This window comes from Piliocolobus tephrosceles, chromosome 8, assembly GCF_002776525.5.
Source record: "Piliocolobus tephrosceles isolate RC106 chromosome 8, ASM277652v3, whole genome shotgun sequence".
NCBI classification, from domain to species: Eukaryota; Metazoa; Chordata; class Mammalia; order Primates; family Cercopithecidae; genus Piliocolobus; species Piliocolobus tephrosceles.
The window spans coordinates 4,556,191-4,567,203 of record NC_045441.1 but is presented as its reverse complement, the minus strand read 5'-3'; the positions used below and the strand labels follow the sequence as shown (position 1 = coordinate 4,567,203).

General features: G+C 52.9%; 2 protein-coding genes across 9 annotated transcripts in view; both read left to right on the top strand.

The window, feature by feature from the left end:
* Positions 1-4,669, top strand: part of SUN1 (Sad1 and UNC84 domain containing 1) — a 57,085-nt gene extending 52,416 nt beyond the window's left edge. For all 6 annotated transcript variants that reach the window (XM_031935976.1, XM_023188517.1, XM_023188516.1 and 3 more), the window contains 2 exons: positions 2,251-2,343; positions 2,995-4,669. In XM_031935976.1, coding sequence (XP_031791836.1) covers positions 2,251-2,343; positions 2,995-3,111 — 210 coding nt within the window. In that variant the 3' untranslated portion in view covers positions 3,112-4,669. The remainder of the gene's footprint in view (positions 1-2,250; positions 2,344-2,994) is intronic.
* A 1,748-nt stretch (positions 4,670-6,417) lies between these two features.
* The window catches only part of GET4 (guided entry of tail-anchored proteins factor 4), a 20,831-nt gene continuing 16,235 nt past the window's right edge, over positions 6,418-11,013 (top strand). For 2 of the 3 annotated variants that reach the window (XR_002725596.2, XM_023188508.3), the window contains exon 1: positions 6,418-6,686. Coding sequence is in view for 1 of the 3 variants with exons in the window: in XM_023188508.3 (XP_023044276.1) it covers positions 6,529-6,686 (158 nt within the window). In the remaining 2 variants the exon portion in view is untranslated. Of the gene's footprint in view, positions 6,687-7,330; positions 7,913-11,013 lie in introns of those variants that run through there. The other variant, XM_023188509.2, reaches the window with a different exon arrangement.

Genomic DNA, 11,013 nt, shown 5'->3' with positions numbered 1-11,013 from the left:
GTACCACTGCACTCCAGCCTGGGCAACAGAGTGAGACCCTGTCTTTAAAAAAAAAAAAAAAATTGGCCGGGCGCGGTGGCTCAAGTCTGTAATCCCAGCACTTTGGGAGGCCGAGACGGGCGAATCACGAGGTCAGGAGATCAAGACCATCCTGGCTAACACGGGGAAACCCCATCTCTACTAAAAAATACAAAAAACTAGCCGGGCGAGGTGGCGGGCGCCTGTAGTCCCAGCTACTCGGGAGGCTGAGGCAGGAGAATGGAGGGAACCCAGGAGGCGGAGCTTGCAGTGAGCTGAGATCCGGCCACTGCACTCCAGCCTGGGCGACAGAGCGAGACTCCGTCTCAAAAAATAATAATAATAATAATTAGAGTTGAGACACTAGTGTTTATGAACCTTTAAAATTTTCATAAAATATTTCATAAAAGTATTCCTGCCTTTAAAAAAAAATTGGCCAGGCGTGGTGGCTCACGCCTGTAATCCCAGCACTTTGGGAGGCTGAGGCAGGGATCACCTGAGGTTGGGAGTTTGAGACCACCTTGGTCATCATGGTGAAACCCATCTCTACTAAAAATACAAAAATTAGCCGGGCGTGGTGCGTGCCTGTCATCCCAGCTACTCAGGAGGCCGAGGCATGAAAGTCACTTGAACTTAGGAGGCAGAGGCTGCAGTGAGCCAAGATTGAGCCACTGCACTCCAGTCTGGGCAAGAGAGCGAGACTGTGTCTCAAAAGAAAAAAAAATAAGAGGAAATTGTATTACGAGCATTTTTCCGTGGCAGTTAGACTCTTTATGGCCGTCCTCAAGTAGCATCAATCGTCCGTGTTTATCTGGCCGGTCCTTTCACTGAGTATTTCTTTCCCATTTCTGCTTCCCTGTGTAACTGCTGCTCCTTTACACCTTCACTAATCCCCATGGACAAGACACTCACAAGTGGCGTCACAGTTTCAGAGGCCAGCAGCATGTTGTACGGCCAAGTCAGTGCACTGTGTTACTAGCGTTTTCTTTTTCTTTTTTTTGGGACGGGTTTTCCCTCTTGTTGCCCAGGCTGATATGCAGTGGCGTGATAACTCACCACAACCTCTGCCTCCCGGGTTCAAGCGATTCTCCTGCCTCAGCCTCCTGAGTAGCTGGGACTACAGGCCACGCCACCACGCCTGGCTATTTGTGTTTTTTTTTTTTTTTTTTTTTTTTGAGATGGAGTCTCGCTCTGTCGCCCAGGCTGGAGTGCAGTGGCACGATTTCGGCTCACTGCAAGCTCTGCCTCCCGGGTTTGCGCCATTCTCCTGCCTCAGCCTCCCGAGTTGCTGGGATTACAGACGCCCGCCACTATGCCCGGCTAGTTTTTTGTATTTTTAGTAGAGACGGGGTTTCACCATGTTGGCCAGGACGGCCTCGATCTCCTGACCTCGTGATCCACCCGTCTCGGCCTCCCAAAGTGCTGGGATTACAGGTGTGAGCCACTGCGCCCAGCCCTGTATTTTTATTTCACTGGTGATTATCAGAGGCAGTAATTACATCTACTCACTCGCTGGAATTTCTTCCATAGCATTTCTTATCCCTAGAAAGTCCTTTCCCATTTCAAAACAGATATGCAAATAGTCCCCTGTATCTTCTGCGAGTTTTCTGACTCTGGTAAAATACAACATAAAGCTTACCATTTTAGTAAGTGCACAGTCCAGTGACGTTAAGTCCAGTCACACTGTCGTGCTGCCATCACCACTGTCGTCTCCAGAGCTGCTCCATCTTCTAGTCTGAATCTCTATCCCCACTGAGCCCTAACTCCCCACAGCCCAGATTGGCCCAGCACCCCCTTCTGCCTGCTCTCCTGCAGAGTCGGTCTTCTGTGGCCCCTCCTCCCACTAGTGAGGCCTCGTCTCCCCAGGCTCAGCAGGTGCTCCAGAGCTTCCACTGTGCTGAGGGCAGCAGCTGAGCATGGTCTGTGCGTCGGGCGGGGTCGCTTCTCTGCCACTCATGAGTGTGTCCTGTTTTGGCCTCAGTTTTCCTAATGTGCATAATGGGGGGAATCGTGCTGACCTCAGGACATGTTGTGGGTTACATGAAGCCCTCAACAAAACACACCCCTTCCTTCCAGGGAAGGCCTCATGACTGTGCCATGGAGGAGTGACTTTCTCTAACTAATGTGGATGGAAATGGTCCTGTTTGCTCAGTGTTAGCTGTGGAAGGGAACGGTCCTCTCTGCTCAGTGTTACTTTTCCATTAGTTCATGATTGTATGGTCTTGATTTCAGGGATTGGAAAATGAGTATCAGGAAGAAGGGCAGCTTCTGGGACAGTTCACGTATGATCAGGACGGGGAGTCGCTCCAGATGTTCCAGGCCCTGGTAAGAACCGGGACTTGCACTGCCCTGGGGTCTCTGAGTCCCACAGCCTCTCGTGACAGCAAGGCCCAGCCGGCATCAACAGACTGGAAAGCAGCATGAGGACCAGCCTTTGAAAAACGTTAACCTGTGCTTCCTGGCTCTGCATTAATGAGCCTTTCCGTGGCTAATAGAGTTCTCAGTTTTACCCGTGCTTCATGCCCCGTGATACATTTACTTACAAGGATCATATTAAAGAAGTTAACTTCCGGCTGGGCATAGTGGTTCACGCCTGTAATCCCAGTACTGTGGGAGGCTGGGGCGAGCAGATCACAAAGTCAAGAGTTCGAGATCAGCCTGACCAACATGGTGAAACCCCGTCTCTACTAAAAATATAAAAATTAGCCAGGCGTGGTGGCATGTGCCTGTAATCCCAGCTACTCAGGAGGCTGAGGCAGGAGAATCGTTTGAACCCGGGAGGCAGAGGTTGGCTGAGATCGCGCCATTGCACTCCAGCCTGGGTGACAGGGCAAGACTCTGTCTCAACAACAACAACAAAAAGTTAATTTCCAATTTAGCTGCTTCCTGTCAGACGTCATATTTGGGGAAGTGATTGGGCTTGGGGTTATAAATACAAAATACATGTGTTTTTCTTTTCCCCCTCCTTGATTTCAGAAAACACCCGACGACACAGTTTTCCAAATAGTGGAACTTCGGATTTTTTCTAACTGGGGCCATCCTGAGTACACCTGTCTGTATCGCTTCAGAGTTCATGGCGAGCCTGTCAAGTGAAGACACTACTCATTATTTTTGTACATTTTTGTATATACTGGGACAGCCTGAAACACTGGAATCCTTCGTGGACGAGGGCATAGACGATAATGGGACAGTGCCGCTCCTTCAATAAACGTGGCTGCTGGCCAGGGACAGGAGCGTGTGACGGGCGCCCTGGCGCCACCTGTTGGGTGCTCACTGACTGCATGTGCAGGGGGGTCAGCAGCAGGGGAAGCGTGTTGAACACGTGTCTCTCAGACGCTCCTTGTTTTTAATGGGAAGTTCTTTGTATTTGCATTTCCTTGACAACAGGAGCAAAGCAGAGGAAGCTGAGAGTCCGGCGTGTTCTTGACGCTTTGGTCTTGAGCCTTGCACTGGCTCTTCTAAACGACTTTTGGAGGGCAGATAATTTCATCTGTTAAATCCAACACACATTTCTTTCAGGGAAAAACAATGTCACCAAATTTTCAGAGTTCTAAACTCCTTTCCTTCAAGCCGGGATTTTCCTTTATTCAGCACCAGTACGTACTAAGTCTCCAGATGGGGAAGTGACTAAAATGGGTTTTTCTGCTTTGTTTGCTCTTACTTCTGAGAAAGGTTTCCAGTCTGGACTCGCTGTACCAATATCCATGGTGGAATATGGGAGCGTTTCGTTCTCCTTGTAGGCTGAAGTCAGTCTGACTTGAAGGAGGCTGGTTTGGATCTAAGCAAACACCCAGATGGGCTTCTCTGGTCTCAGTAAGGCTTTTCCTGTTGGGAGTCACAGTAAACAGAAACCCAGAAATCTCACCTTGGGTGTTCTCAGGGCTCGTTTTGAGTTTTGCTGAATAGGGAGCACGAGATACCCTGAGCCTTCCTCTCTCACTGGTGGTGATCAGAGGAGCTGTCTGGTGTGTCAGGGTCATGAACCCGTTACATTTCAGGACGATCCTTTTTCCTTCAGCAGCACTTCTTACTGGCTCTGGCTGGAATCTGCCTTTTATCACAGCTGTCACCATTCTCACGTGATTCTTGTGAGACTCTTTGGTTATAATTACTATTTAATATTTAGACTGTTTTACTGAGCAGACTTTATAAATGAGATATCTGCAAGGCACTTAAAGTGTTACAGATGTTTTACCTTAAGAATTATTTAAGTTGTGTTGAGTTAAGACAGTTTTTGGTGTACCGTAAATGTTGTGTTTTCAGAAAAAGACAAAACGATGGTGCTGACTGGTTTTCTGTATATTGCACAACAGTCCTCAAATCCACGAAACTATTCGTACATCAAGCAGCGTTTTTTTTTCACTCTCCTTAGAATTGGAACTATGCAGTTAAGGCGGATAAAATGTACAGATGTTTCATATATTACAGGTTACATATATAAATCAAAATTTCCTATATAAAACTGATTTGGGATTTGGGGTGGAAATATTTTGAATATTAATTTATTTTTAAAGATGCAAGATGGACTTTGTGCAATGTATTTTTGTAAATGCTTTTCAAAATATCTGTCTTTGGTAGTGCTTCTGCTGCTGCCACCAAATTGGTAAGATGCTATTAAGAGGTTTAAATAAAGAGTTTTAATTTTTAAAAGTTCATGGGATATAAACAGTATTTCTTTTCTCAGTTTATCTGTCTCTGCCCCTGGGATGTGGGGAGGGACTGGGTTTGCTGGCTCTTGTTGGCAAGCTCTGTGGCACAGCCTTTGAATGGTAACCTGTCCTCCAAGGCCTTGAGGCCTTAGGTGTGCTGGGCATCTCTTTCTGTAGGGCACCATTTCCACTTGGAAAACGGACTGAATTACAAGTTGCTTGATGGGCAGAACATTAGGAAATGTGATGGCTTTCCTCAGGACACAGTTTTCTTTTTTTTTTTTTTTTTTTTTTTTTTGAGACGGAGCCTTGCTCTGTCGCCCGGGCTGGGGTGCGGTGGCGGGATCTCAGCTCACTGCAAGCTCCGCCTCCCGGGTTTACGCCGTTCTCCTGCTTCAGCCTCCCGAGTAGCTGGGACTACAGGCGCCCGCCACCTCGCCCGGCTAGTTTTTTTTTTTCTCTTTTTGTATTTTTAGTAGAGACAGGGTTTCACCGTGTTAGCCAGGATGGTCTCGATCTCCTGACCTCGTGATCCGCCCGTCTCGGCCTCCCAAAGTGCTGGGATTACAGGCTTGAGCCACCGCGCCCGGCCAGGACACAGTTTTCATCGCTGCTTCTGTAGCTGAAGGCAAGTGCTGACACCAGGTCACTGGTGATAGCACACACACCACACTGTTTCGCACCTGGCTTTTCCTGTTACCAAGTGTGTCCTGTAAGAACCTTTTTTTTTTTAACAGCTGTTTCTGTCCATTGTATGCACAGCTGGATCATGGTGATTCAAGCAGGGCCCAGCTTAAAGGCCTATTTCCTCTTTTTTATTATAAACAGTGCTAACCTATAAGAGTCGGAAATCCAATCCAATGGAGTCTTCGGCTTTCAAACCCCAGTGCTTAGAGCCAAGCTGTTTCCAACCCCGCATGGCTAGGGCTGGGCCCTGGGTCCCGTTTCTAACTCTCTACCTGGGGTTGGACCCCATTTCCGCCGCCTGACGGGGCTGGAAGCTCTAGGCCGACCCAGTTCCCCCTTCCAGCAGCGTCCGACCCCTGGGGAGTGACTGTTCGTCAACCCAGGCACAGCCACAGGTCCCCAGCCACGGCCAGGGAAGGACCACAGGTGGCCTTTCGAAGAGGAGGAAGGCAGCTCAGCTATCCTAAAAGGTTTTTTTGTTTGGAGACACAGTCTGGCTCTGTTACCCAGGCTGGAAGGCAGTGGTGCCATCTTGGCTCACTCCAACCTCCACCTCCTGGGATCAAGCAATTCTGCCTCAGCCTCCCAAGTAGGTGGAATTACAGGCATGCGACACCACACCCAGCTCATTTTTGTATTTTTAGTAGAGACGCGGTTTCGCCATGTTGGCCAGGCTGGTCTCGAACCCCTGACCTCAGCTGATCCGCACCTCGGCCTTCCAAAGTACTGGGATTACAGGCGTGAGCCACCGCACTCAGCCCTATAAACATTTTTGATTTAAACATTTTACACATATAGCTCAATGGCTGCTGTTAACACTGCGCGCATGGGCAGGGCCCCACCCCAGGATGCTCCCTGCTCAAGGTCAGCCGCCGCCGCACCAGGCAGTTCCAGGCCACCCGCCATTGTGGCGCGAGCCAGTCCCGGCCCCGGGTCACGTGCCGCTCTCCGCCCCGCCCCGGGCCACGTGTTGCCTGCGGCCCCGCCCCTGGGCCACGTGTTGCCTGCAGCCCCGCCCCAGGTCACGCGCCGCCAGCCGGCGCCCCCGCCCCCGACAGCGCGCGGCTCCTCGCGGCCACCGTAGAAGGGCGTCGGGCGGCCGCCGGGACGGAAGCCGGGAGGCGCTGCCGACCGCGCCTGCGACAGCGTCAGCCCTGCGCGGAGCGCCGGCCCGATGGCGGCGGCGGCGGCGGCGATGGCCGAACAGGAGAACTCCCGGAACGGCGGCCGCAACCGCGGCGGCGTCCAGCGTGTGGAGGGCAAGCTGCGCGCCAGCGTCGAGAAGGGCGACTACTATGAGGCGCACCAGATGTACCGGACCCTGTTCTTCAGGTACCCGCGCCCGGCCCTCTCCGCGGCCCGGCGCCCGCCCCCGCCGCCTCCCATTGGCCGCGGCGCCTCGCCCCGCGCCCCCATTGGCCCGCGCCGCTGCCCGTCGCGGGGGCGAGCTGAGCCAGGGGCCGCGGGTCGCCAGGCGGAGGGTCTGAGCCGCGCCTCCTGGGTTTGGCCTTGCGTGGCCCGGCGCCCCGGCCCCTCGGCCTCCGACTCCCGCCTCGGGTTCCCTCCCCTCCCCCGCGTTCCTCCCTGGCCTTCCCCTGCCCCTAGCTTCCACCTGTTCCCTCCTCCGCCCCCCCTCGCCCCTCAGCCTCCCTCTGTCTCCTCGGCCGCCCCCACACTCGCCCTTCGGTCTCTCTCCTCGGCCGCCCCCCCCAGCCTTGGTTTCCCTCTCTCTCCCTGGCCTCCCCCTTCTTTTTCTGTCTGTCTCTCTCCTCGGCCTCTCCCTGCCCGCCGCCTCGTTCTCCCTGGCTTCCCACTGCTCCCTCTCTCCCTCTCCTCCCCCTGCCCCTATTCCCGTCTTTCTCTCCCCGGCCTCCCCTTGGCCCCACTCCTTTCTCTCCTCGGCCTCCCTCTGCCTCCCGCCTTTTTCCCTGGCATCCCCCGACCCCCGCTTCTCTCTCTTCCTCCTGCCCCCAACCCCGGCTCGCTCTCTCCCCAGCCTCCTCCTTTTCGGCTTCCCCCTCCTAGCCTCCACCTCCCCTGGACCTCCCCCACCTCTCCCATGGCCCCTCCCACTCCGCTTCCTTCCCCCAGGCCTTCACCTGCTCCCCACCCCATAGCTCCCTGTCCCAGACCTCCGTGCCCGGCCTCCCACTCGGTGTTCTCTGGCTCCACCGCCCCTCCCCCGTCTCCCTCCACCTCTCCCTTGGTCTCCACCTGTTCCCCTCCCCCTGGCCTTCCCAGGCCTTCACCTCCCCCTCCCCGCCTTTCTCTTTCGGGCCTCCCTGCCCGGCCTCCCCGTCCCCTTCCTCTGCCTCCACCTCTCTGGGCCTTCACTTGCCTTCCCAACCTCTCCCCTGGCCTCCACCTGTTCCGCATTCCCCCACCTCCCTGCCTCCCTCCTCCTGGCCTTCAGGTTCTCCAGCCGGGCCCTACACCGAGCTCCACAGGAAGTCGCTGGCGTTCCTCTCACCGAGGGTCCAGGCTGAGGGTGAAACCGCTTCTCTGTTGACGCCGCCTGGCCTGCCGAACTGAGTCAGACGCTTCTGGACCTAGGCTCGGTGACACCTGCGCGGTCCGGTGCAGCCTGGAGGGCGAGCGCGGGCAGAGCTGGCTGTGCTGGGTTAACTGCACGCCCCTTGGGACTGTGACCGCTTGGAAGTTCCAGGCTGCTTCGTGGCTTGGTTGATCTCTTCAGGACTGCTCTGTTACAACATTTTTGCTGTCATATAGTTACTGCAAAAATGTTTCAGTTGTTCTGTGTGTGGCATCTTGTAAATTAATGCGTATCAGATTATCTCTTAGGACTCAGGTCAGGGAACGGTTTGGCCAGTCACTGGAGGAATTGGGTCTGTTTTAAAGATAATTTCAGAGGATTTAGTCATTTCCGTGGGGTACCTTTTACTTCTAAACTGCTGCAGTACAGTGCATGTTTTGATATTGTATTTAAGGGCAGTCTGGCTTTCATACAGTTTAGGCCTGGTTTTATTTGGTTTGGTATTCATGGGTTTTTTCCTTTTAATAAAGTTTTTTTTTGAGATGGAGTCTCGCTCTGTCCTCTGTCCCAGGCGGGAGTGCAGTGGTGCGATCTTGGCTCACTGCAACCTCCACCTCCCGAGTTCAAGCGATTCTCCTGCCTCAGCCTCCCGAGTGGCTGGAATTACAGACACGGGCCACCACGCCCGGCTAATTTTTGTATTTTTAGTGGGGACGGGTTTTCACCATGTTGGCCAGGCTGGTCTCAAACACCTGACCTCGTGATCCGCCCGCCTCGGCCTCCCAAAGTGCTGGGATTACAGGCGTGAGCCACTGCGTCCAGCCAGTAGACATTACTTTTTAGAGCAGTTTTTGGTCTGCAGCAAAATGGAGTGCAGTGTGTCCTGAACCCCCCTCCCTTGGACAGCCTCCCGCCCCACAGACACCCCTCCAGAGTGGAGTCCCTCAGGGACCCATCTCCCACATCGGAGTTCACGCTTGGTGTGCGTGGGGATGAGAAACCGCGTCAGAGCGTCACACAGCACAACCCCATTCCCTGAACATCCTCCGCTGGGCCTAGATTTTAAATCCTTTCTCTCCATAGCAAGTCCAGTTGTCTGGAGAACTCTAGAGGTGCCACTTTGGTTGCAGTTTGTTAGCTTATGTTTGAATTAAACACCGTCTGTGGTGCCTGGCCTGTGCCTGCGCCCCGCTGGCTGGAATGCAGTCTGGGTAGGCGATTGGTCCGCGCGCAGTGGTGCTGGGTGTGGTGAGCCCAAGCGAAGGTGGGTTTACCAGCCCCGGCCAGGGAGGAGATGTCATATCGCTGCTTACTCGTTTGTGCCAGGAAATGAGAAAACAGGAGTGTTTGTGTCAGTCATTGTCAATCTTAGCTGACCCGAATGGGCTGGGACGAGACCCTGGCCTCTGTTTGAAGAGTGTTCACGTTGTTTGTACAGCCTGGGCTGAGGACAGTGGACGTGAGTCCCTGACCGTAGGCTTATGAGGAGACATCTTACATGACCTGAAGGGCAGCCTTGTTTCCAGAATTTTCTATGAACCTCGACATACTATAAATGCACACCAGCCAGGCTACATTGCGTCTTATTGTTGTATTGTAGATGCTTTTCTTTTTTGAAAACTGAGCTGTTTAATTGGTTTAGAAAGAGATTCGCTTTCCTCCTTAGATGAAACTACTAATTTTATCTCTGGCAGAAACAAGTCTTTGATGCATGACGCTTATAGCGATACGTTTTTAATGCTGGTTGAATTTGTCACTGAACGTGTAGCAGCTCCCAAATGGCACAGGTTGTGATAGTGCCTTCAACCTGATTGTTCTTCAGGGATCAAGGCGAAGGTGTCAGTAGTTACTAAACCGTAGAACGCGAGCCTTCCAGTGGGTAGAGGGGCCAGTCATAGAGCTGTGTGATGGGGAACTTTTATGTCGTTCAAGATTCACCCTGATACCTGCCATGCCTACGGATTTGTATATAAATATTTGCCGAATTTGCCAGGCAGTGGTGACTCACGCCTGTAATCCCAACACACTGGGAGGCCGAGGTGGGTGGATCACCTGAGGTCAGGAGTTCAAGACCAGCCTGGCCAACATGGAGAAACCCTGTCTCTACTAAAAATACAGAATTAGCTGGGCATGGTGGTGGGTGCCTGTAATCCCAGCTACTCGAGAGGCTGAGGCAGGAGAATCACTTGAACCCGGGAGGCGGAGGTTGCGATTAGCTGAGATCACGCCACTGCACGCCAGCCTGGGTGACGAGAGAAACTCCGTCTCGATAAATAAATAAATATTTGCCCAATGATTAACCAGAAAAGTGAATCTCCCCCAAAATAAACACAGTGTTCTTTGTTTTGAGCCGCTTTTACGGTGACGGAGGGCTTGTCAGTTTTGGTTTTCAGTGATGAGTCCCTGGTCGAGGGAATATTTTCACAGTGAAACAGGGGAGGTGATGAGCGTTCTGTGCTCTTAAGCCCTCTAGACTGGGAAGCCTTCTGGCCACGTGTGACGTTGTGGGGTCACCTGGCAGGGGCATGGTGCGGCTTAGCTCAGAAAGCCTGGACTTTGGGGTCACACGCCACCTCTTATGGGGCCCGGGACACGTTACTGAACCTCTCAAACCTTGGCTTGGAGCCTTTCAAGCCAGGAATGAAGACTGAGTCAGCAGCGGCAGCTGTCACCTCTCTGTCACCCGCTGAGACAGCGTCCTTGTCTTTCCAGGGTAGAATTCCGTGTGGATTCCCAGCTCTGCTTCAGAGCACTCCATGGGTGGGTCGCTTCCAGAGAAGTCACATTCCCCAAGTTACGCTCTTTGTTTTTTGAGACAGGAGTCTTGCTCTGTTGCTCAGGTTGGAGAACAGTGGCACGATCTCAGTTCACTGCAGCCTCTGCGTCTCAGGTTCAGGCAATGCTTGTGCCTCAGCCTCATGAGCAGCTGGGACTACAGGCGCCCGCCACCATGCCTGGCCAATTTTTGTATTTTTTGTAGAGATGGAGTTTCACCATGTTGTCTAGGCTGGTCTCGACCTCGACGTCAGGTGATCCGCCCACCTCAGCCTCCCAAAGTGCTGGGATTATAGGTGGGAGCCATAGCACCCAGCTGTTTTTTAAAATGCCTTTCTGCCCATAAATATATATAATTGCACATTTACATTTTTTTTTTTTTTTTTTTTT